The sequence below is a fragment of the Salvia splendens genome, chromosome 10 (assembly GCF_004379255.2).
Source record: "Salvia splendens isolate huo1 chromosome 10, SspV2, whole genome shotgun sequence".
Classification (NCBI taxonomy): domain Eukaryota; kingdom Viridiplantae; phylum Streptophyta; class Magnoliopsida; order Lamiales; family Lamiaceae; genus Salvia; species Salvia splendens.
In genome coordinates this window covers 1,427,788-1,452,664 of record NC_056041.1, presented here as the reverse complement: position 1 = coordinate 1,452,664, position 24,877 = coordinate 1,427,788, and the positions used below count along the sequence as shown (strand labels likewise).

The 24,877-nt window shown below is 38.7% G+C and overlaps 4 protein-coding genes and 1 pseudogene across 11 annotated transcripts; 3 read left to right on the top strand and 2 right to left on the bottom strand.

Moving 5' to 3' along the window:
- The first annotated feature begins 6,680 nt into the window (after positions 1-6,680).
- On the top strand, positions 6,681-10,150 carry LOC121752913 (hydroxyproline O-galactosyltransferase HPGT3-like). Its single transcript, XM_042148013.1, has 10 exons — positions 6,681-7,516; positions 8,043-8,106; positions 8,312-8,473; positions 8,600-8,717; positions 8,828-8,951; positions 9,035-9,122; positions 9,216-9,266; positions 9,376-9,447; positions 9,618-9,730; positions 9,810-10,150. Exons 5-10 carry the CDS (start codon positions 8,897-8,899, stop codon positions 9,830-9,832), a joined length of 402 nt encoding a protein of 133 aa, XP_042003947.1. The 5' UTR covers positions 6,681-7,516; positions 8,043-8,106; positions 8,312-8,473; positions 8,600-8,717; positions 8,828-8,896; the 3' UTR covers positions 9,833-10,150.
- A 1,457-nt stretch (positions 10,151-11,607) lies between these two features.
- On the top strand, positions 11,608-22,148 carry LOC121752910 (cysteine--tRNA ligase, chloroplastic/mitochondrial-like). 8 transcript variants are annotated; one of them, XR_006040322.1, is made up of 17 exons: positions 11,608-11,668; positions 11,782-12,158; positions 12,236-12,418; positions 12,503-12,671; positions 13,056-13,119; positions 13,207-13,553; positions 14,185-14,526; positions 14,970-15,033; positions 15,235-15,396; positions 15,477-15,647; positions 15,734-16,015; positions 16,101-16,226; positions 16,337-16,540; positions 16,641-16,742; positions 16,846-17,135; positions 20,604-20,674; positions 21,859-22,148. XR_006040322.1 is itself a non-coding variant. In XM_042148007.1 (16 exons), the coding sequence occupies exons 8-16, from the start codon at positions 14,222-14,224 to the stop codon at positions 17,065-17,067; spliced, it is 1,638 nt and encodes a 545-aa protein (XP_042003941.1). In that variant the 5' UTR covers positions 11,608-11,668; positions 11,782-12,158; positions 12,236-12,418; positions 12,503-12,671; positions 13,056-13,119; positions 13,207-13,323; positions 13,442-13,553; positions 14,185-14,221; the 3' UTR covers positions 17,068-17,258. The 8 variants fall into 8 exon arrangements, 6 of the variants coding, with proteins under 6 accessions (XP_042003941.1, XP_042003942.1, XP_042003945.1 ...); XR_006040323.1 differs by lacking the exon at positions 20,604-20,674; XM_042148007.1 differs by lacking the exons at positions 20,604-20,674; positions 21,859-22,148 and having other exon boundaries at positions 13,207-13,323; positions 13,442-13,553; positions 16,846-17,258.
- Positions 11,839-12,770, top strand: LOC121751763 (putative F-box/LRR-repeat protein 23). The gene is made up of 2 exons (XM_042146554.1): positions 11,839-12,158; positions 12,236-12,770. The coding sequence occupies exons 1-2, from the start codon at positions 11,839-11,841 to the stop codon at positions 12,768-12,770; spliced, it is 855 nt and encodes a 284-aa protein (XP_042002488.1).
- On the bottom strand, positions 17,146-19,971 carry LOC121752909 (heparanase-like protein 3). Its single transcript, XM_042148005.1, has 9 exons — positions 19,683-19,971; positions 19,515-19,551; positions 18,957-19,140; positions 18,722-18,870; positions 18,412-18,642; positions 18,147-18,336; positions 17,951-18,076; positions 17,791-17,890; positions 17,146-17,665 (listed from the first exon to the last, which is right to left on the bottom strand). The coding sequence occupies exons 1-9, from the start codon at positions 19,941-19,943 to the stop codon at positions 17,297-17,299; spliced, it is 1,647 nt and encodes a 548-aa protein (XP_042003939.1). The 5' UTR covers positions 19,944-19,971; the 3' UTR covers positions 17,146-17,296.
- Positions 22,149-23,476: 1,328 nt separating the features above from the next.
- On the bottom strand, positions 23,477-24,626 carry LOC121751762 (annotated as a pseudogene).
- Positions 24,627-24,877: the final 251 nt, after the last annotated feature.

The window sequence follows — 24,877 nt, the reverse complement described above, 5'->3', positions numbered from 1 at the left end:
TATTATTGTTGATTATTATGTTGGATTGTGTTGGGTTTAAGTTAATTTGTGTATAAATTTGATTATAAGCCTAAACCCTAGGGTTTTTATAGCTAAAAAATTGGGCAAATTGTTTTGATTTATGTGGGTTTTGGTTGATTAGTTTAGATTGTTAAATTTGTTTATATTGTTAGGTTTGTCAAATTGAAATTGGACAAATTGAAAATGTTAGGTTAGGCAAAATTGAAATTGGTAGGTTGGGCGAATTGTTAATTGAAATTGTTAATTTTGTGTAGGTGAATGGTTTATGATTTTGAATGTGCAATGTTGTGTAACTTGCTTATTTGATGTTGGTGTTCAATTTTGTGATATTGGATTAAATTGTATCTAATTATTGAAATGGTTTATGGTTGGTTATTGTTGAATTTGGTTTATGAAATTGGATTAAATGTTATGGTTGGTTATTGTTGAATTTGAATTATGTAGGTAAATTATGGCATCATCTTCAACCTCTCGTCGTCGGCTTGCATGTGGTCCTGCGGATCCATCTGTATTATATTTTCAGAGACAACACGTCTCTAACAACATATGGGCAGGAGTTCCATCCGAAGATGTACGCTGCCGACGATTTGAAGGAAAAATTTGGGATGTTCCCATCCAGCAACATGTCTTGACAATAGTGGACCAGATGGGGTTTGGGGGTATGTTAAGGTGTGGTAAACCAAAAGAAATTGACCACCATCTTATCACAGCTCTGATTGAACGTTGGAGGCCAGAGACTCACACGTTTCACTTTCCAGTCGGTGAAGCGACTGTGACACTGGAAGACGTGGAGGTCTTATGGGGCCTGAAAGTTGATGGAGAGGCTCTGACAACTTACATCCCCCCGACGGACGCGGGATATTGGACGGACAGGTGTATGGATTTTCTAGGATTCATACCGGAAGCATCCGAGTTGAAGGAAATGGCTTTTAAGCAGACGAGCTTATCGCGCCAATTGAGGATTGAGCTGTCTAATGACCACGAACACTACATATATGCTCAGCGGGCTCGTATCTATTGTCTGCTATTACTTGGTGGTCTGATGATCCCCAACGCCACCGGAAATAAAATTCCGTTCTTCTACCTACACTTTTTCATGGATATAGAACGGTGTTCTACATATAGCTGGGGTGGGGCGACGCTTGCTTGCTTGTACCACAATTTGTGTGAAGCGGCCGTTGGTAAGAGGACGGATGTAGGGGGAGCCTTAACTCTATTACAACTTTGGGCTTGGGAGAGAATCCCAAATATTAGACCGAGGATGCTAGATCCCGTGCATACAGACTATCTACCATGTGCAAGCGCGTAAGTTGTTCATTAATTGCGTTTTTAAACTTAATGTTCATCAATTTTCGTGTTCTTCGCTCATAATTTAAATTTTTTAGATGGAATGGCCCGGCGTCATATGTAAAAGCACCCGGACATTGTGTTGAAAATTTCCGAGATCAGTTCTCCATGATGCATCCTAATCAGGTACTTCATATATTTATAAAATGTTTTTGGTTTTTTGTTTTTTGTTTTTATGGAAATTATTTTGAAAAATTTGTATCACATGTAGTTTATTTGGAGGCCTTATCTCCACCGGGAGTTGCCGGAAAGTTGTGATGCCGGTCGTCCTATATGGATGTCGATCACAACGCTTATTTGTTGGAATCTGGCTGAGCCACACCTGCCACACCGAGTGTTGCGCCAATTCGGGATTGTCCAACCGTATATCCCGGATCTCCCCCGGTTCCACGGTTCTGATTTTTTGAAACAGGATCGCCGTGGAAAAGCTGGTCGGAATTGGGTTCAATGGCACGCCAATTATATACAGGAGTGGGACAACAGACACTTTACGATATGGACTGATCTGGAGGACAGTACTGAGCCTGTTGCAACGGAAGAATATATGAATTGGTTTCGCCAGATCACTGTGGTGTATTTAACCAAACCCGGCGTGCATGCTGAAGAGGGATTCCACGAAACCGCATCTTCTCATAACTTTACGGTACATTATTTATACTTAACTAAACCCTGATTACTTATTCAAATTCATATTATGATATGTATTTAACTTTGAAAAATTGTAGGTGGAGACGCTTCACAAAATACGTCACTTTCTAAGTGGCCGAGCTGCGACAGGACATTTCTGTCCGGATATGGAAACCATTTCGAGGATGGTTGAAGAAGGACTGCAGATATCCGGGGAGCCTCAGCTGATGGACTACCCTCCTTCGCAGCGCTCTGCAATGGACGTGGACGTACCCATAAGGCAAAAGGCAAAACGACGAACCAAGCAGAAAACCGTCCGCGGAGAGTCGTCATCTCAGTTCGTACACGACTCCGATGACGATTTTGAGGACCCACCTCCACCGAGCTCTGCACTTCGAGGCCGTCATTCTATTAGCCATACCGGTGGTACCGGAGAAGATATTGGCCTCAGTGATGTCCCCGCTTCTCCACCGCGGTCGTCTGTGCAGGAGGATCTTGAGAACGCTGTTGTTCAAGATACTCCTCCCTCAAGGATCCCTAGATCTACATCTACTATTGGGAAGGGGATACGGCGTCTGTTTATGCGGAAACGTCGTGACGATTGAACTAATTTGAACTCTTGATATTACTGTAATTTGATATTGATGTTTTTTCATTTGATTTGAACTCATTGATTTTAAGTCTTTATGATTAAGTATTTGGATGTCTGAATTATTATTTCCTAGTAGAAATGAAAATGAAAACAGGCAAATAAAGAGATATTGGCGTTTTTGTGAATGTAAGTCTTTGTGAAAAACGCCAATGCTATTGGCGTTTTTAAGTTAGTTTATATTTTGCCCATTTTTTCTACAACGAATGCGGACATTCTGAACAAACACGCCATTCCCGTTGGCGTTTTTAATAAGACGCCATTCCCGTTGGCGTGTTATTTAAAAACGACAACGCTATTGGCGTTTTTAAGTTAGTTTATATTTTGCCCGTTTTTTCTACGACGAATGCGGACATTCTGAACAAACACGCCATTCCCGTTGGCGTTTTTAATAAGACGCCATTCCCGTTGGCGTGTTATTTAAAAACGCCAACGCCATTGGCGTTTTTAAGTTAGTTTTTTCTTTGCTCGTTTTTTCTACGCCGAAAGCGGACATTCTGAACAAACACGCCAGTCCCGTTGGCGTGTTTCAGCAATAACACGCCATTCACGTTGGCGTTTTAAAGTGAAAAGACGCCAATTAAGTAGGCGTCTCTTTAAACACGCCACTCACATCGGCGTGTCCTATAAAAAAACGCTCCCACAATTAAGAGTTTTTAATCATTTCATCATTATTCAATATATAAGTACATACAAATATTACCCTATACATTAGTCCAAATCTTGCTAAATACAGAAATCCAATATTACACAATGCATACGTTCAATTGTCTCGCCTTTTCCGCGTAAAAAAGCTACGGATCCCCTTCCCGATTCTGGCGGTTGAGAGTCTAGACGGAGGAGTCTCTCGCACAACGACATTCTCTAAATCAACCCCAAAATATTCGTCTCGCACAGAAGACCGAGGTGGAGAATGTGGGACATCACTGAGACCGATGTGTTCGCCTGTACCACCAGTGTGGCTGACAGAGTGACGACCTCGAACTGCAGATCTTGGTGGAGGTGGAGGCATAAAATCGTGATCGACATCATCAGTGTGACTGGCAGAATGACGACCTCGAACTGCATATCTTGGTGGAGGTGGAGGCAAAGAATCGTCAGCGGCATCATCTATCAACTGAGTATCCATCCTTGGTGGAGGTGGATGCAAAAAATCGTCAGCGGCATCATCTACCAACTCAGTATCCATCCTTGAATGAGCATTCGGGCAGTTGCGCCTGTCGTGACCTGGTTGACGGCAATGTTTACATCGGCGTCGGGCTCGTGGCTGGTCAGCTTCACGGACATCCATCTGATTAGGAATCCTAGTAGTACGGTATCGACCGCGACTTTTAGGCATTAACTGAGCTCGTGAACATTGCAAAGTCCATTCAGGCACGGCCCAATAATCTTGGTGTCTGGGTGGATTGAACACCGTAGAATATTGGTGTACCCAAATATGGTTCTTCGGCTCTCGTAGACGTACCAACATCAAAATCTTGTGTTGCAGCAAAATATGGTTCTTGGGCTCTCGTTGACGTACCAGCATCATAACTTATGACATGATGACTATGATGTTGAGTAATTGCCGAATACTCAACATATAATTCAATTACACCTCCAATAACCATACTCTCACTAAACATTAGTTGCATGCATACTTCTTCTAGTTGAACACCTATAAACGTGACTCCGGATCCAAAGCATATAGTACGTTTCCATATTATTTGAATATTGTTTTCATATATGCTTATCCCCATCCTTTCACAAATTTTTTCCACAAGGTCATCGTACGAAATTGTTTCATCCAACATAATGAATCCTTTAGCAAAAGGAGGATCATACGAAATAACTGCTCCGGGAATTATCTTTCCACCCCAATATAAATTGACACACCACGTCATACTATCTGCAATAATGTAAAACACAAATAAATATGTATTATTTTTACATTCATCATTATGTAGAGTCAGCCAAAAAATTGACAAAATAATTCTATTAAATACACTACAATATGTATTATCATAACAATCCATAAAATATACTATAACATATAATAGCATAACAATTGGTCAAAATATTTCCATTAAAATATATACTATCATAATAATCCATCAAAATATTAGTGTACCCATAATAATTGGTCAAACTATTATATTAATTACACTACAATATATATTATCACAACAATCAATCAAATATTGGAAGACTAATGTTTAGAAGAATGAGTCTAAAATTTGATATACTAACCGATTAGAAGGACTAATGGTTGAAAGAATTAGCCAAATTCAAAATATCCACGCTTAAATCCACCACCGGGTCGACCCGAGCGAAAGGTTTTTATGCGTTTGGGAAGGGTTTTCGCGTTTGGGGAGGGAAAGTGTTTAGGGTCGCGATGTTGGGGGAGATCTGATAAGGATATGGTTCAACAGAAACACGCCGCTCAAATTGGCGTTTTTAAGCATAACACGCCAACCTCAGTGGCGTTTTTATTAATTAAACACGCCAACTACATTGGCGTTTTACCTTAAAACACGCCAACTTCATTGGCGTTTTTTCCCGCCGCTGTATTTGGCGAAAATACACCTCCAATACGACGCGAAGATAAACGCCAATGAGGTTGGCGTTTTTACTAATAGAAACGCCAATGTGGTTGGCGTTTTTCCCATTTTTGGAATAGATAACAAAATGGGTACATTTACGTAATCTTTAGTGTAAAGTGCCCCATAAACCCGATTTTCCCTGAGAAATAGACCATCGACATGTTCGCCAAACTTTTCGGATTCAAAATCCACTTGCTCAAAGCTCAGATTGGGTCGAATCTTCCAGTCCTCACGCCATAGGCGTGACGCCGCCGCCGCACTCGCCGCCGAGCGTTCATCGACGAACCCCAAGATCACGTGCTTCAAATCCTGATGGAGTTCGTCGATCATATTGATATCCACCATTGAAATTGGTTTTCGAACTCAAGCAAGCTGCTAATTTTGGTAGAAAACAGAATTTTAATTTTCGCTCCTCTGGGTTTTGGGAGAGAGGGAGGAAGGAGAAGAGAGCTGGAATTGGGGGTGGATAGTAGCTGTTTGTATACAAATTTCAAGTACTTATTTTCTTACGTAAAGGAGACAAAATAAAAAAATAAAAAACATTTTCTTAACCTAAACTAAGATATTACTAAGAATTGAACGTTACATCAATTACTCCACTTAATTCAAGTGAGAAGTTTGATTGGACCCTTTTCTTCATGTATTCAGCATAATGTTCAAATATTTCCCTACTTTTAATGTGAAAGTTAAATCATAAAAGGAAAAATAAAGTTGAAGTTAGTGAATGTGTGGGAACCTAGTATTTTAATCTAATTTAGTTTATTATAATTACTAACGTTTGCATGAAGCCATCGGGGTCATAAAAAGGTGATTAGTTTTTTGGTACTCACTGCATTATATTTATTTTTTTAGTTTATCTCAAATAAAATGTTCACTTTCTATATTTAAAAATAAATTATTTTCTTTTATTAAAATAAAATATTTTCTATATTTAAAAAAAAATCCTTTTTTTATTAAAATATTTAATTATCTTTTTCTTTCTACTCATTCTACCTAGCAACTCCTTTTAAAAAATCTTGTGCTATTGAATAATATGGATATCTTAAATGAGACGGAAAGAGTGGTAATTTTTGTATCCTTTGCTACTTAAGAAAACATAATTTGATTCCTACCTATCTAATCAGAAATTTATTTGATTTGGCGAAACTCCTACTAATCATAGGTGGATTTAAATACTTTTTTATCTTATGTCAGAAATAGGGTAAATGCCAAATGTGGTCCTAAACATGTGACTGCTATAGGATTTTGGTCTTGTACATTATGTTAATTATTGCATCCCACATATTTAAACTTGGCTGGACTCGGTCCAAAATGGAAGGAGCGGTCGAAAAAAGTCAACGTCTTTTTGACTCATTTAAATTAGATTTTTTTATTATTTGAAAATTAAAATTATTACTCTAAAATAAATTAAATATAAGACTAATTGTCCTGTAGAGTTTGAAATGGCGGAAAGCCTTAAATCACCGATTTGAATCCTCTCGAGATGAACCTCCACGAGCCGCGAGACTACACCGGCAATCCCACCGAGCAATTCTCCCCAATCGTCAAAATCTTCAGATTCTTTGCAGCCGCGATCAACTATACGAAGAGCTCTGAGCGTTGTAGAGATCCTTCAAGCTTATCATCCGCAACGCCGCGCCGCTTTCCCCGGCCGGATCTGCTCGGCGGTGGTTCCGTTTGTGATGGCGCGCAGGCGCTTCATCGACAATTCCTCGAGAAATTTGCAGCGCTCGAGCAATGCGTTCACGCCTCTAACCCCAAAGCTGCATCCGCACGAGAACTCCCGTAGATTCCGGTAGTTCTCCGCCAGAGCGGCCACCCCGCCGTAGGTGAGCTCGAGGAAGGTCAGGAGCTTCACTCTGGTGAGGCTCCGGCAGCTGAGCGAGATCGAAATCAAAGCCTCGTCGCCGAAGCTGATGGATCGGCGGTCGCATTTCAAGGTCAATTTAGTGACGGCGTCAAGAAAACAGCCGCGGAACGGCGGCAGACCAGGGAGGAGCGGTTCCGATCGGCGGCTGCGGAGACTGAGTGGAAAATTAAGGCCAAAGACTCATCCGGTAGATCCGATGTGTAATCATACAACGAAACCGTCGTTCGAGTTGTGAAGCTAAATCCGTTCCCATCCAAAAGCGGCGAGGATTGACCCTTTCACCTCTTTTTCCTTTGAGCTTCTGCACAAATTTGGATTTCGCTTCGGTTTCCAATTGTGTGTTCGACGACATGCTTACGACGTGGCCCCATTTCTTCAATTTTCCATTATCTTCTCAACCTCCGACTTCAAAAGCTTCTTGTAATTATACATCTACTCTAACTTCGAACACTCCATACGTGATGAACTTGAGTCATTACAATAACCAGGGTTCTTCCATTTTTCGGCGTAGGAAAAAGGAAGAAGATGAAAGAGGAATAGAAGTGATCTTTTTTGTGAGAAACCCATTTTTTCAGAAATATTGAATTTTATATTTACTTTATTTTTTTTAGAATAATAATTTTATTTTTAAAATGGTCCCCTATAAGTTGCTATCATGTAACTAGTGATATAGAGTCATATGAGTTCTTGTTGTTTATTGTAGTAAAGGGATTGTCTTTTGTGAACATATAGTATTATGTAAAGAGGGGAAAGCTCTGCCCTTTGTTTTGATAGTAGGCAGTATCTGCAGAATCCCTCTCTCTCTCATAACTATTAGCTGTTGATGTTTGTGGTAGACTGGTTGTAAAGGGATTATTGTTTGGAACATACTATTTGTTTTGTAAATAACTAAATATGTTGTTCTGTAAAGATGTGAAGCTCTGACGTTTATTTTGAAATTAGGCAGATACCTTAAGCATTTGGGATATGAGGTTAACTATGTCCGCAATTTCACTGATGTTGATGACAAGGTGAGTTTGATAAACATACTTATATCTTACAAATTGATTTGGAACATCTGTAGATTAGTCTTGAAGTCTTTTTGTATGATTTACTAATGGATGTGTTTTGTTTGTAAGTTGTCATGAGAAGGTTAAGACTGTTACTTATAAGTATCGTCTACTTGTTACGGATTTTATGAGAGGATAGCTGAGTCCCCATTTTCGAATTCTGTAGATTATTGCCCGAGCGAATGAGTGAGGTGAAGATCCGATTAGTTTGAGCAGATGATTTTGTGAGGAATTTCATCAGGACACGGCGTATCTGAATTGCCTTCCTCCTTCCGTGGAGCCTCGTGTCTCTGATCACATACCGCAAATTATTGCTATGATCAGACAGGTTACGTATCCAACCACTCATTTGTCTTCCTTCTAACTTTAGTAGTCGGGTTCAGGTACTCGAACTTTATCATCCACTGGCTCTGATTTATTTCCTTTTGGGAACTCACTATCGCTCTCCTATTAGTTACTCGGAGTTACTGCTTGAAACTGCATCAGACCGTGTTTAAAGCCCTAATCGCGGTGATAGCTTGGACTGCGGTATTGCAGAGGAAAAGCGTGCAAATGAAGACATTCTGATACTTGTAAGCCATCCGAATACCATGTCAGTTTAGCAGAATGACAGTTAACTTTGCATTTTCGATTACAAAAGTGTTACATGATACAAGTGTAAAACAAGTTAGTATTTTGCTAGGATCATCATGAGGAGGCCCAGGAGGAAATGCCCAAGAAAGTGAAATTCTTCTTCAGCACGGCCGTCTAGATGTGGGATGCAGAGTTTTACATAAAAGTTGACAACAATATTGATTTGAATTTCGGTAAATCTGGAAATTCTACTTTGATGTATGCTGCTATATCTAATTCATTGAACTGATAAAGATAGTATCTGTCATCTTGGCAGATGGCCATACTGAGCTTCTCCGAAGCCATCGTGATAAAGAAAGTGCTTATATCGGCTGCTTGAAGTCTGGAGATGTAGTAGTCGAAGAGTAAACTCTCTTTCTTGATTAGTATACAAAAAAAAATTCAAATGTGAAAAGAGGTAAATCATTGGTAAGTACTTGAACCTGTTTATCTCGCAGGGGAAAAACATGGTACGAACCAGAATGGTGGAAGTTTGGTGATCAGAAATCGTAAGTGTATCATCACAGCATCAAGAATGCTCGTTAAATACTATAAACTGGTTAGTACAGTATGATAAACAGTGCTATTCAACTTCAACATCGACAACTTGTCTTGCAGAGACTTCCGCCACGCAGCTGGTTCTATCATTGCACTCTCAAAAAATTTGGTGCAGTACGTGCATATAAACAGGTCAGCCTTTACGTATATTCTGAACTCGCTGATATTATTTGGAGGGTCGACGTTTCTTCAGTATTTCATCAAAGGAAACAGATTTGTAGACTGATTTTACAGATATTGTGAGATTTTGATTATATTGTGATAAAAAAAATGCTGTTTTCTTGTTGTATGTATCAACACAGTGCATCGTTGAAGGCATATGCTCATGACGATGTTTATGTGGGGTCGTGGATGATGGGTGTTAACACGACATACATAGATGAAAGCCGTGTGTGCTGTAGTTACTCAGGGCAAGGTAACTAACTACGCGTGCGTGTGTTATTGGTTGTAGTGGAATCTGCATCGTGTTTAACATATTGTGGTGTTGGTTGCAGACAAGTTTTGCACCTTGGCTTGAGAAGGATTTAGCTAGAGATGAGAGATCATTCACCATTCATTTTTTTTACTGGTAAATTGGCATTACTTATAGAAGGACTAGAGAAAGATCAGATTTAGAGGAATACTTACTTTTTTTTCCTCTGTTGGTCCTGACTCCTGATGGATTTTTCTAGTTAATGTTTTTGTATTTACAAAGGCCATTGTGAATTGGGATAGAGGAGCTGCTTGCTGGTTGTAGCCACTTAAATATGCATGACTTGGATTCATGCTTTCCACAATCTTAACTGTGAATATTAAGAATGTGGTTAGATGTTTCCATTTTGAAGGAAGTCAGACATATCATGCTGCAATCTGCTCTTTCTAAACTTGACCTATGTGTATTCTCAAGTTGACAAACGAAACACATAGATAACGAGAAAAGATTCGTTCCTTCATATCATACCTCTTCACTTATTTATCCATTGCGTCTGCACAAACACTGCTCCATCACTAAGATCATTATTCAAAATGACTACAAGCATAAAAGCATCCACAATAGCACGGACTAGCCTATAGGCTAGCACTAGAACTAGCCAAAAACACATCCGGCCACATCACTAGGACTTCTCATAGCCCGCCACATCATCAGGACTTTCCACAGCCCAGTAATAGGCTAGTACTAGGACTAGCCAACGACCTAGCCAAACAAATAAATTGACAAATACAATTAATTCATTTTAATTGTTGGTGTTTATCAAATATTAAAAAAATGAAGTGCAATAAGTTGTAAATATAGAAAAAAAAAATTAAAAAAATCAAAAAATCGGCTAGCCGATCGCATGTCCGCGCAATAGCGGACGAGCGATCGGCTAACTGTGCTAGTCCACGGATGAGAGCTCGTCGGTCTTAGGGACGTCCGTTGCGTTAACCTAACGCAATAGCGGACGTCCCCCACGCCCTTCCCGCTACCCTATGGTTAGTCCGTGCTGATGTCTACTATTGCGGATGCTCTAAACAGATCAAAATCAAAGCAAAGAGCATCCACAATAACTCCGCTAAAAACATCTCGTGCCACATCACTAGGGCTAACCACAACATGCCACACCATTAGGACTAACCACGACACAATAATAGCCTAGCACTAGGACTAGCCGGCATCCTAGCCAATAAAACAAATTTACAAATACGGAATTTAAAATTCGACATGAATATGAAAAAAGTGGAACATATTTCATTTATCTTCAATAGAAATAAGAGTAGAGAGAGACTCAAAAGTGACACACGAATATCAAAAGTGCGACACCCGAGCCACTAGCCTATGGATAGGGCGTGCTTCATTCGCTATTGCGGATGCTCAAAAGTCCAACTTTGATCAAAAGAATGTGTCCAACTACTTGAGCCCAGTTACAACATCATTGAATAGTCTCACCACATTCGGATTTCATCGTAAAATCAAATTATTTATCTCAAAAATACTTTCGCCACACCCTACATAAAATCTGTATATATATATATTAACATTAATACTCCCTCTGTACCTTAAAAATAAAATTTTTTTGAAAAAGCCTGAGTTCTTAATGCAAAATTGGAAAAAAGAGAGGGGAAAAAAAATTTGTTAGTGCAAAGAAGTAAATTTCCTAAAATACTTATAAAATTTCTAATTTTAAGGAATAGATAAAAAAGGAAAAAGCTTTTTTAATAAATTTCCTTAAATTCTTATAAAATTTCTAATTTTAAGGAAAGATAAAAAAGAAAAGTTTTTTTTTTTGTTATTATAAAGTATGTGTTTTGAAGTCTAGCCATTCAATTCAACCTCTGCAGTTAAAAATAGGCGAAGGCGAATTCTAAGGTCGGAAAATTGCAGCCTCCGATTCGGGTAAAAATTTGAATTTCTTGTTTGATAAATTTGAAAGTTGAAATCGTAAAACTACAGTATTTGATATTTAGAAATAGGAGTAGTTTCTTTTTAATCAGAGATTTCAATTTCAGCATACATTTGAGAAACCGACGGTCTAACATTGAACCCTAATAAGAATCGAATCGAGGATGTTGAGTGAATCCGAAGCTCCAATTCCAGCATGGACGGAATTGCCCGAGGATTTGATGGAGAATATCCTGCAAAGGTTGTCTAGTGAAGAGATACTGAAGAGTGTGGAGAAGGTGTGCACTACGTGGTGGAGAGCCTGCAAAAATCCCGCCTTGTGGCGTGTGGTTTCTGTGGATCATCGACGCTGCACGCCTTTCCAGTTTGAGTACGTTGTCCGTGCCGCAGCTAGGCGTGGCCAGGCACAATTGGTCGAGCTAAAGCTTTATACTGTTTATTCTCGTGTTTATTGCTGTGCCGTGCTAAGCCATGTCGCCCAACGGTACGATATTATCTTCCCTACCAAACAAACTCACCCTTAAATATTCGTGTTTTTTACCTATTATTTTTATATGCCAGAGCAAGTCAGCTTCGACGCCTTACACTATCAGAGTTGGAAACAACCTTTTTCACCAGAGATCTACATAATTTCCCACAATTGGAAGAGTTGCACCTTTTCGTGAACCAGTTGCTCAAGCTCCCACAGTTTGAAACCATCGGCGTCTCTTGTCCCATGTTAAAGTCATTTACATATGCCTGTTGGTATGACTATCTGGATTTTGCACAGTTTGCTCAAATAATTACGAAAACCATGCCTAATCTGCGCCATCTCCGGCTTTTTGTAAGGGAGATGAAAGTTGATGGACTAGAAGCTATTCTGGATGGATGTCCCCACCTTGAATCGCTTATGCTTCCGCAAAGCTGTGGTCTTGATCTACAAGGGCCTCTAGGAAAAAGATGTGCTCGCCAAATTAAACATCTGTGGCTTCATCCTGATTCTTCGGAGTTTACCTTTGTGGGTCCCGACAAACAAACTCTACTTTTTGGTCCTAATCATCGTCGCCAAGATATAATTTTGGAGAGGACTGAGTGGCGAGTTCAACTTAACAACTGAAGTTACATTAATTTCTTTGCTTGCTGAAATGACATTGATTTATTTGCTTATTTAGGTTGTTTAATTGGTATCTATGGCCCAAGATCGTATTTCTCTTTGTTTCTCAACAATTTTGTTCTACTTATTACCCTTGAGTTACTTCATTATACTACTTACTCCCTCCATCCCTGAAAAGTATGAGCATTTGATTCGGCAATGTATAATTGGTAAAGTAAGAGAGAAATAAAGGGTAGTGTAAGAAGTGTTAGTGGAGAGCTTGCTGAAATGACATTGATTTATTTACAGATAATGAGACTGCTTCATTTGGAGCTGCTGCTGTAAAGAAATCCTACAGAAAAACTATCACGTGGTATTTTCTAACTGCTTACTGATATCAGTTGACTATACAATTGCAAAGATATGTGATTAATTGTTTTTCTTTATTTTGTGCTGGTAGACACTTGAGAAAACTTCCTCTCATAGAGGGTGAAGGATGATAGCTTTGAGTAGTTGGATTTAATCAGAGTCAAGAGGGCTGTGTTTGTCCAAATTTTGATGTGGTATTATTTGTCAAGTATGTCCTTACAATTATTTTAGCCATTCTCTTGCTTCCAGTCCATCACTGACACTCATCTATCTCACTATATATTATGGTGAGGAATGAGCAACCTATTTAAATTGTTATTCTTCAGATTTGGTGTTGGAGGATATGATTTGACAGAGTTTGCCGCACGTCTAAAGCAATGAAGAAATTAGCGAGTACATTATTGGTTATGCTGATTCATTCTTCTGTACATTTAAAATGTTAGTTCTCTATCCTTGAAAAGTATGAACATTTGATTTGGCATAGGTTCTAATGTAAAATTGATAAAGTAAGATAGAGATAAATGGGAGTATAAATATAGTGCTATTTCCTATCTTCATTTAATACAAAACAATATCTACATATTTAGACACAATACAATACACGCACAACTCAAAATATATAGTAGAAGAAAACTTCCTATTCAATTTCCGGTAATTAGAGCCATTTTGTATTCCAAATTCAGTTATAATATTAAAATTTCAGATTTAATTTCCTCAAATATGTATTCTGATTTCAATTACGGTAAGTAGATCAAACTCGTGCCTTCTAACTCAAAATCTCAATTCTCAAGACCATTTCTTTACAACCCTAAAAAAGACCAATTTTTACCTTCAACAATTGCGTAATTTGACAACTTGGGTGTTCGAAAAATTCAATCTTGGTCCAAACCTTTTCTTCTCCAATGAAATCTGAGTAATCTCAGCTTCACCAATTGCTTTCTCAAAATATGTAGAAATTCTGCGTGGGCTTTAAATTCAATCTTGGCCTATATAAGTGGTTAACAAATTGTGGATAAGCTTTATACTATATTGCAAGTTTGAATCTCACACTCTCTTTTCGTACAAGCAGCTACACACTTTTCTGAATCCATCCGAGAGATAGAGAGATGGCAACGATATTGAGATGGTACAAACCCTTGTTTCCTCTCTCTTTCAATTCGAGGACCAAATTCCGCTTTCGTAGCACTTTCTCTGCTGCAAAGTTTGAGTCTTTGACGACCTGCTGTGAGCAAAATAAATTGCGGGAAGTAAAGAAAGAGCTTTGGCTGTACAACACGATGAGCAAGCAAAGAGAGTTGTTTAAGCCTAAGGTGGAAGGCAAAGTAGGAATGTACGTTTGCGGCGTCACCGCCTATGATCTCAGCCACATTGGCCACGCCCGTGTATATGTTGCTTTTGATGTGCTCTACAGGTCTCTTTCTATCTCTCTTGATGTTTTAGGTTAAATGGATTGTATTTTGTTAACATATTTGTTATCTGAAATTAGGGATATCTGTACAATCATATAAGCTGCTGATGTTTGTGGTAGAAATGGGATTATCTTTTGTGTAAAGAGGGAAAGCTCTGACCTTGATTTTGAATTTAGGCAGAATTCACCCACCCTCTCTATATCTCTCTAGTATTATATGCTGAGCTATTGGGCTGTTGATAGGGAAAAGTTATGTATGTTATGTAGAGATGGAAAAGTTTGATTTTTATATTGAAATTAAGCCTCTATCTCTGTCTCATAAATATTATTGTTGCAGAGTCATTTGAGCTCTTGATGTTTGTGTTTGAAAATGGATTATCTTTTGTGAACATATATATGTTATGTAAAGAGGGAAAAGCTCTGACCTTTATTTTGAAATTAGGCAGATACCTTAAGCATTTGGGATATGAGGTTAACTACGTTCGCAATTTCACCGATGTTGATGACAAGGTGAGTTTGTTAAACATACTATTTATTACTTGCAAATTGATTTGGAACATCTGAAGATGTAGTCTTGAAGTCTTTTGTATGTTGGCTACTGGAGGAGTTTTGTTTGTTAAGTTGTTGTGAGAATGTTAAGGCTGTTACTTATAAATATCGTCTACTTGTTACGAATTTTATGACAGGATTCCCCATTTTCGAATTCTGTAGATTATTGCCAGAGCAAATGAATTGGGTGAAGATCCGATTAGCTTGAGCAGAAGATTTTGTGAGGAATTTCATCTTGACATGACGTATCTGAACTGCCTTCCTCCTTCCGTGGAGCCTCGTGTCTCTGATCACATACCGCAAATTATTGCTATGATCAGACAGGTATACTTGTCCGACCATTCATTTGTCTTCCTTCTTCTGTGACATTCATGAGCTGACGTTCTGTTTCTTCCCTGTGATAGATACTGGATAATGGATGTGCATACGCAGTTGAGGGTGATGTGTACTTCTCCATAGACAAATTCCCCGAGTATGGAAGACTATCTGGACGTAAACTGGAAGATAACAGGGCTGGTCAACGAGTTACAGTGGACTCTAGGAAGAGAAACACAGCTGACTTTGCTTTATGGAAGGTGAAAATCCATTTTATCGAAGTGTTCTGTGTTATACGTTCTCTAGATGTTTTGCTCTTGAAATTCGTCATTTGCTTATTTCACAGGCAGCAAAGGAGGGAGAACCTTTCTGGGAGAGTCCATGGGGTCCGGGAAGGCCGGGATGGCATATCGAGTGCAGTGCTATGAGTGCTGCTTATTTAGGTTATTCTTTCGACATACATGGTGGTGGAATGGATCTTGTATTTCCCCATCACGAGAATGAGATTGCTCAAAGCTGTGCCGCCTGCCGTGAAAGCAATGTAAGTTATTGGATCCATAATGGATTTGTGACCATCGATTCTGAGAAGATGTCGAAATCTCTTGGCAACTTTTTCACCATTAGAAAGGTACGAGGACAAAGGATCTTTTCTCCAACAGTTTGCATACATTTGATAAGTTTTTATTGCTTCTAACTTTAGTAGTCGGGTTCAGGTACTCGAACTTTATCATCCACTGGCTCTGAGGCATTTCCTTTTGGGAACTCACTATCGTTCCCCTATTAATTACTCGGAGTTACTGCTTGAAACTGCATCAGACCGTGTTTACTATATCTATCAGGTAAAACGCAGCAAGCATTCAGCTCGGGATTAGACGTGACAACTGTTTTGTACTATCATTTAGGTTTTTTTAGGTCGTATTCTCGTTGATGTGAAAGTTTATGGATGCAGGCATTACATGATAGTGAGAGTATCACGGCCCAGCATGATGAAGCTAGTTTGAAGGATTCGATTCCAGCAGAAGTTGCAACTTGCATCAACAAATTTCGGGATGAATGTTCGATATCAATGACAGATGATCTACATACTTCTGTAGCATTGGCTGCAATTTCTGAACCATTGAAAACCATGAATGATCTTTTGCATACCCGAAAGGTACTTTACATGTTCCAGTCCCAATAGTTTTTTCCTCTCCGAGTTGTAATATGATTTCTGAACATCTTTTTCCTAATACGATCTTAGGTGATTCGTGCAGGGAAAGAAGCAACAACTCAGAGTCGAGTCACTTGCTGCTTTAGAGAAGACGGTTAGGGATATTCTTGCTGTTTTGGGGCTTTTGCCAAATAGCTATTCCGAGGTAAAACAAATGAACTTTGATGAATGCGTGAGTTAATAATGTGTTGTTGATCGTGTGATCATCTCGAGATTTCCTAATAACTTGTCTTGCGGTTTACATGAAGGCGTTGAAGCAGCTGAAGGATTACGCTCTGAGGCGTGCAAAGTTGACAGAAGATCATGTTATGCACAAGATCGAAGAAAGGAATGCTGCGAGAAAAAATAAAGAATACGAAAAATCCGATGCAATTCGAAAAGAATTGGCTAGTGCAGGCATTGCACTCATGGACAGCCCAGAAGGCACAACTTGGAGACCTGCTCTGCCTCTGGCATTGCAAGACCAATAGTTCGAGCATCCGTTTTGGAAAATTTTACGTTTCGATAGTCACCAATTCTTGAAACAACTTCGTTCCAGGTAACCGTGATTAGTGGTAAACTGGAATTTTGATTCTCCAGCAAATTTTATTATTACTCTGTTGGAAACTACATTTACTTATTGATACAGATTACATTCGAAATCTATATTGCTTCGTAGAAACTAGTCGTGTATTATGAATCTTGGTAGGGCGCTATGCTTTATTTGCAGGCGGGGAGGCTAATAGGTATCTGAGCAAATAGTATAGAGTAGGGAGCAACTGTTATCGGTTGTAAAACGTCTACTCTTCTCGGGTTTAATGGAGGTATTTGGCCTGAAGAATTCAGTTGCAGTATTTCCCCATTTAGAAGCATTGTTCTGCTATGCAAATCTCCATCTTTTGCAGTTAGATGGTATTCGTCCCTCGACATCTCGTTTCCGGTCTCTTCCTCTTCTTCTCTGTATCCACCCGAGAATTGTGTCTTGCGTGTTAGTCGAACAGCCTGCTCCAGCGTCAGTTTCTCGACTGAAACCCCAACTTGAACTGTAGTGGTGTTGTCTAGATTGATCAGTAGCAGTGTGATTCCATTCTGCAAAAACACAGTGTGAGTTTAGGGTTTTTACTCGGATGAGATCTTCTATTTCAAAACGACGTTGCACCTTCTATTCAGGACCCTTCTTGAATAGAGGATCGAGCGTCTGGTTTCCCACTTACCCTGTTCTTGGAACAATGAGCGTACGCACGCATCTTGCTCGCCCCGTTGAAACTTGTCGACACAACCCGTCTTCCCATGAGACGATGCCAAAGTAGTGCACTGCACATACTCGAAAAGTGAGTCATTAATCAGAATCATAACAATGAGACAGTGGACCACCTGTAGTAATCGGGGTTAGGGACGTAAGTGTTCGTATCGATCAGACCGTAGTTCCCGCCAACGAATGACTGTCTGCAGTATGTTTTGGAATCATAGGCAGCAGACATCCCTAGCTGATCCAGATACCTTTTTCACAGTAAATGGTTATATTTAAACTTCATTTCATTTCAAACACTTCAAATAGTAAGAATTTTACCAGAAACTAAACACAAATGCATTTGTCACGAGATTTCTGCCACTGTTATAAGCCCCTCCAGCTTCACCAACCCAAGCAACAGCTCCACTTCCCGAGCTCTTCACGATACTCTGAAGATCCTTAAAAGTCTGCGCTTCGCCATCAAGATACGAAGGGTCGAGTATCTTTTCAATCAAATGCTCGTCCACTCCTAGTTCACACCAAACAAAAAGTATAAAGATCGCCCCGGTTGAGGAAACTAACTAAACGGGCGCCCTCATTGTACCTGGCCCAAGATTGTAAATGTGGTGCGTGACAACTTGAAGTGACCCGGCCGCTCCCTTGACAAATCTTGCGAACCACGTTCCGTCAAAGAAGCCGCCCGGCCCAAGAACCAAGGGCTTGGTGTCGAAGCCCTTATAGATCTCCTGCACTTTCTTGCCAAGTGTGATCACATCAGCCGAGTATTGTTCGGCTGCAACGCTTGCTCCAATGCCGTTGCCACTCAGTTCGTTTCCTGACACAAATTAATTGTTCGGGTTGTTAGTCTTGTGTCCGATTTTAAGGAGATAAAATGCAGATCAAGAATTTATTACCAAGCTCCCATCCATGGATGGTGTAGCCACTGTTAACAGTGTGTCTCATTAGAGATTCTGCGTTGGTGGGGTCCCAAGCTCCCGTGCACACGCCGCCAGGTCCAATAGTCCGGCCAGTCAGCGCGTTCAGACCGAATATAATCTTAGCTCTGCAGTGCAAGAAAAGACACTATAAGGGTCTGAACACAAGTTTCTGTCGTTCACAAGATTCGTCAGCATTTGATGAACGACATACCCTGCTTTTCCGAAAAAGGTGTTGAGCTCGTCCCATCGCGATAGGGCCAAGCAACCGGGACCAAATCCGAACATCTCAGAGCTATTCTTGATAAACTGAGTGCATGGAGTAGTATCATCTGATGTTTGGTATCTTAGTTTGTCTTGCAGAGTTCCTCCAAGTCTGATTTTCAGAGGAGAAAAGGCTGAAATCAGAGTATTATTTTTAGTTCGAATGCTTTTATATAGGGATAGTAGTCATTTAAATCATGAAGTTTAGTCAAATTTTGGCCAGTCTCACAAGGTTTGAAAATGCAATATTAAACCACAAAATTTCAATTTTTTCTCGGTTGTCCCGTACGTGTACAAAATGACGTCTTTGGTGATGCTCAAATGATGTTTAAGTATCCGTATTTTTCTTTATTTTTTCTTATGTTTAATTAAACATTATTTTGAGCATCACCAAATTTTTCTTTTTGTACATGTATGAGACAATTGAGAAAATTTGAAACTCGTGATTTAATATTCTGTTTTCAAACATCGTGGAACTGACCAAACTTCGAACTCATGCAGTTTATACCTTTGATAGTATTCAGCAGAATCTTGTTGCTCAAATCCTATAAAAGATGGAAGATTTTTAACTTATATCAGAATCTTCCTCTTTTCTCCGAGTTTTGAGAAGCCTAAAACTAGTGAATGTTTGATCTTAATAGTATGAGAAAAAGGAAATTTAGAAAGTAGAACTAACCAGATTGAGAAGGGAAGCAGTTCCCCAGCTGCAGGTGCCGTAGTCGCATTTCGTAGGCGGCCACCAGTCCATTGTAGCACAGATGAAGTCTTCGTCCGTGACTCCAATGGGAGACGATCCATCGATATGCACTGTTCCGTTGGCGCTCTGAGAGACGGCCCTCGTTGCGCCTTGGCTGGTTATGTAGAGCCACCACAGCGTTAGCCCCAGAATCTTCATTGCAAAAGCCATCTCAGATAACAGTGTGTCTGAATAAGCCATTCAAGTTTGTGTATATATGAAGAGAGAGAGAGAGAGAGAGAGAGAGAGAGAGAGAGAGAGAGAGAGAGAGAGAGAGAGAGAGAGAGAGAGAGAGAGAGAGGTTGAAGGGTCACTTTCTTGAGAATAATTCAAATGAAAAAGCTGTTTTTGGATAAAGGAAGTGAGATGGCAAAACTGCTTTTGTTGCTGACATTACAAGTTCAATGTTTTGGTGAAGTTAACAGACATGCCATGGTTTAGTGTAGTACAATGAAAGAAATTGTTTGGAAGATTATCAAGTTTTAGTTAGTACTATGTTCATTATGATCTACATAATTTAATCTAAACAAATTAGAAGAAGAATGTTGATAAGATTAGAAATATCATTATTTTATTGAAACGGTGTTGTTAGGAGCGCAGGGCACTAGGACGATGAGACGTAAATGAAATATAGAGAGATGTAAAGTCATCAAAGTAAAAAAAAGATCAATCAACTTATTCATTTTATATTCACAATAGTAGACTATGAAGGATTAGTCTGTCTTACAATCATTATTAGAGTGATTAATAAACACATCTTGTTCCTTAATAATTGCTAATTTAGTTATACTAAGCCATGAGATTCAGATATGACCTTAAAATCTAGGTGCTGATGTTATTTTATTTTCTACCAAATTTCAGTATATGCCAACAAAAGAAACAAATATTTTTGGCCAGGTAGAAAAAGAGTTGGAGGTTCATTATCTTGAAAGGTTTGTTCTTAATTGACATTTTGTTGTTTTTAATTGGCTTTATCTAATCAAGACCATTTAAATTTATCTAAGATTGAGAGGTTGTTCCTATCATTGCATTGTCACATTTAGATTGTAGTTAGGTGCTGAAACAATTTTTCTTCATCATAATAATTGATAATGATACCAACTTTTTCCAGGTTGCATCTATTTATTTTAAGAAAATTAATGTTTTCATATCATGGAGGTGGGATTGAAATTTAACTGGCTGGATGATGAAATCCCTACATATGTGCTCTTGTACTACTAAATACTAATATAATATACTTTCTTCATCTACGATTTAAAGTTTCACTTTGACTGGATGCGAATTTTAATAAATATAAAAATAAATGTATAGAAAAAAAGTTTAATGGAACGTGAATCTCACTTTTATATTTGATTATCATTAACCTAAAATAAAAAAAATTAAATGAGACATTAAATTATAGATGTCGTGAAATGGCAAATAGTTTTTGATTTATGAAGAATAATAGAGGAAAATCCAATTATTTTACGTTGTAGCAAAAAAATATTGAGCTTATATAGATTTATTACAAATTTATAGTCTATAGTAGTACGTATATCATTGGAATATTGCATGCAGGTGCAACTAATAAGGATAAATTAGTTCAATGGTCCATTTTAATAAAAATGCATAATATCATGATTTTATTGCCTCCTCCTCATAATATGTAGGAGTATATAAGTATTAAATAATATAAGTCATAATATTTGTAAAATAGGATAGAATTCTTAAAAAGCAAAATTCTCAACATTCTTGCAATCAAGCAATTTACAATAAGTCATAATATTTGTAAAAAAAGCTATAAGTTCAAGTTTTCACCATGTAATAGTCCAACAAAACAACATAGTCACTTCAATGAGGCTTGCAATTGCAGTGCTTTCCATTATGTGTTTCATCTCCACAGTAATGAAGGCAAAATTTTGAAAATGTGTCAATCGAACAACTGAATTCCGTAAATATAAACGTTTACGGAATTTAGTTGCTGGACTGATCCATTTTGAGAAATGAAGCTCATTCAAACACAAGAGTTTAAAAACCAGAAACAGTGACAAAACTATTTCCCACATAAATCACATTCAAGATTAGTTCAATTTTCATCACTAAAATGTTCATGTATATATGCTCTGTGTTGCTGCAGCATTTGGTAAATGTGGAGTGAACGACCTTGTGATCGGGACAGTGAGGAGCGGGAGGCAGATAGGAGGGAAGCCGGAGTGGAACGTGCAAGTTGCGAACAACTGTAACTGCTCACAGTCGAACATAGTACTAACTTGCCGTGGTTTTCAGACAGTTAAGCCTGTTGATCGCTCGATTTTCCAGAGGAATGGCGACCACTGCTCCGTGAATGGAGGGCGCCCTCTTCTTCCGTGGGCTGATGTCAAATTCTCTTATGCTTGGGATCCACCCTTCTTCCTACTCCCTTTCTCCACCAAACCTCTTTGTTGATCACAGCTTTTCAAGAATTGTAACTCACTTACCATATTGTAATCTTGATTTGCAGAAATAATGTATGGGAAAAGTTAGAGAACAATTTATCCGTCAAATTCTGATTCATCCGCAATTTTAAAAATCAGTCGTAAAAAAACAAGAATATTAAAAAAAATCTCAATTTTCTTACGGGGTCTAATTTGGGTGAAATCGAATCTAATGTGACTTCGGAAATTCCATGAGGATGAGGCTTAACCACGTTTTCAATTTGAAACACATGTGCACTAAATTCTCATCATAGTATATGTGTAAATTTCTTGCTATAAAAATTCTTGCAATCAAGTACTAATAATGTACAATAAATGTAAAAAAAAACACTATATATTCATGATCACACCATGTGATAGTCCACAGAAATACATACCTTCTTCACAATGTTGGCATCAATGAGGCTTGCAATTGCAGTGTTTTCTATTCTGTGTTTCATCTCAACAGGTAAATGAAACTCATCCAAACAAAAAGAGAATAAAAACCAGAAACAAAAGTGACAAAACTATGGTTTCACACATTCAAGGTTAGTTCAATTTTCAAAAAAATGCTAATATGATTTCTGTTACTGCAGCATTCGGTAAATGCGGACCGAACGACATTGTGGTCGGGACAGTGAGGAGCGGGAGGATGAATTGAGGGTTGCCCGAGTGGGACGTGCAAGTTGTCAACAACTGCAACTGCTCACAGTCGAACATAATAGTAACTTGTCGTGGTTTTCAGACAGTTAAGCCTGTTGACCGGTCCATTTTCCAGACGAAAGGCGACTACTGCTTGATAAATCGAGGGCGCCCTATTCTTCCACGAGCTGATGTTAGATTCACTTATGCTTGGGATCGACCCACCTTCTTCTTCCCTTACTCCACCAAATCTCTTTGTTGATCACTGCATTTCAACAAATTTTAGCCTTTCATCATTTGAAAACTAAGTTACCACATTGTAATCTTGATTTGCAGAAATAATGGTTCATCATTTGAATAACTCTTCTGTGTTTCCACCATCAATATATGAAATGCTAATTTGATCAAGAAATTAAATCACAAAATTCATCTCTGTTTTTTCACGATTTTATCTTTTCTACAGATAGGAAAAAGTATCCAAACTCTCTTACAATGACGTGATCATGAAATCTTAGAAAAAATGGTTGCAATTCATATCAGGTCTGTGAAATCTTTAAAATAAAACTCAATCTTCAAAAGAAAAAACTTGAACAAATGAAGCAGGAGTTTTCTAGCATATGAAGATGATCACACCAGAAAATCCCAAGAGCAAAGTTTTAATCAAGTCAAAGAAGAAGATGATACCTCGTTGCACGAACTGCACTCGTTCCTCCCTATAAGAGCCATGAATTTATCTCTATACTCAATCAAGGACACTTATGAACCAATGTTTTCCCGTCATAAGCCTCCTTGAGAATCACAGTGCTCTTCACACCTTGTTGGTAACATAAAACACGCCGTGATGTTTGATCAAGCAGAGCAGGAGTCTAGAAGGCAGCCGGTATTCTGAGTGGAAGGCGCCCAACTGAGCAGAAGTCAATCTCTTCTCCTAAAGCGTTTCGTATTGAAGATGAGTTCTTGAGACGACAGCCTCTCCTCGCGAGCAGTTACCGCTAGCGAAGAATCCCAATTCTCCAAATGTAGAAACTCCCTCCCATTCATCTCATCCAATCTGAAAAACACGGGGTATTTCAGAATCACACAGTCCTTGAAATCATCAGGCAATCCCAACTTATCAGAGATCAAATCAATGGTTTTTAAGGGGAGTCTACAATCAACTGAAAGCATCAACAGCTTCCTCAAATTCCTAACCAAAATGGGCTCCATCACCGCCCTCGCCTCCGACTCTAAAAACACAATCTTTTTAGCTTTTTCAGTCAATGTTACCGCGGGAGGCGACCCCTGACCACCGAATACACGAAAAATGGTGGGGTATCTCTCGATCACGGCCATGTAAGTCCATTTATGCACGAAGCCAACTTCTTTCTCGAGATCTCTGAGCAGAAGGGAGGCTGTTTTCTGGGATTGAATGATGGATTTGAGCTGAAAGATATGAGAGAGGGCTTCTTGTGAAGATCCATGACTCTGTCGAGTTCTTGCACTCTGTGGTATATCTTCTTCTTTGGCTTTCTACCTGCAGTTGTTTTGTACATGATTTGAATCCTTGTGTAGAATGATGAAATGGTGGATTCTCTCGTTCTGTTCATCGCAAATGCCTTTTGCAGTCTATACATTCTTGGGGGTTTCTCAGAGGAAATAGATCGAACAGTTGGGGTGCAAGGTCCTTCAATTTAAAGCTAGTAGGAATAAAGTTGGGATTTATGTATTGGGTTTAAAATTAAAAAAAAAAGTCGATTTTTTGGTTCATTCCGATCAAATTTGGTTTTGGTTAAAACTGAATCAAAACAGTATGTTCACCCTATAATATACGAAATTGCCAACGGTTCAAGCATATGGTTTAGCAGTTAGTATATATATTAGTCATTTATGTTACCAAAATCCACTATTTTAATCTCTCCTATTTATTACAAAACGCATTAATTGACTTGAAACGAAGGAAGTAATTACTTGTTGAAAATAGTCTTAATACTCTTATTACTAATCATAATCCAATCCCACAAAGTAAAATAAATAAAACTTAATATTATATTCATAATATAAAAAAAAACCCATCTTTCTAAA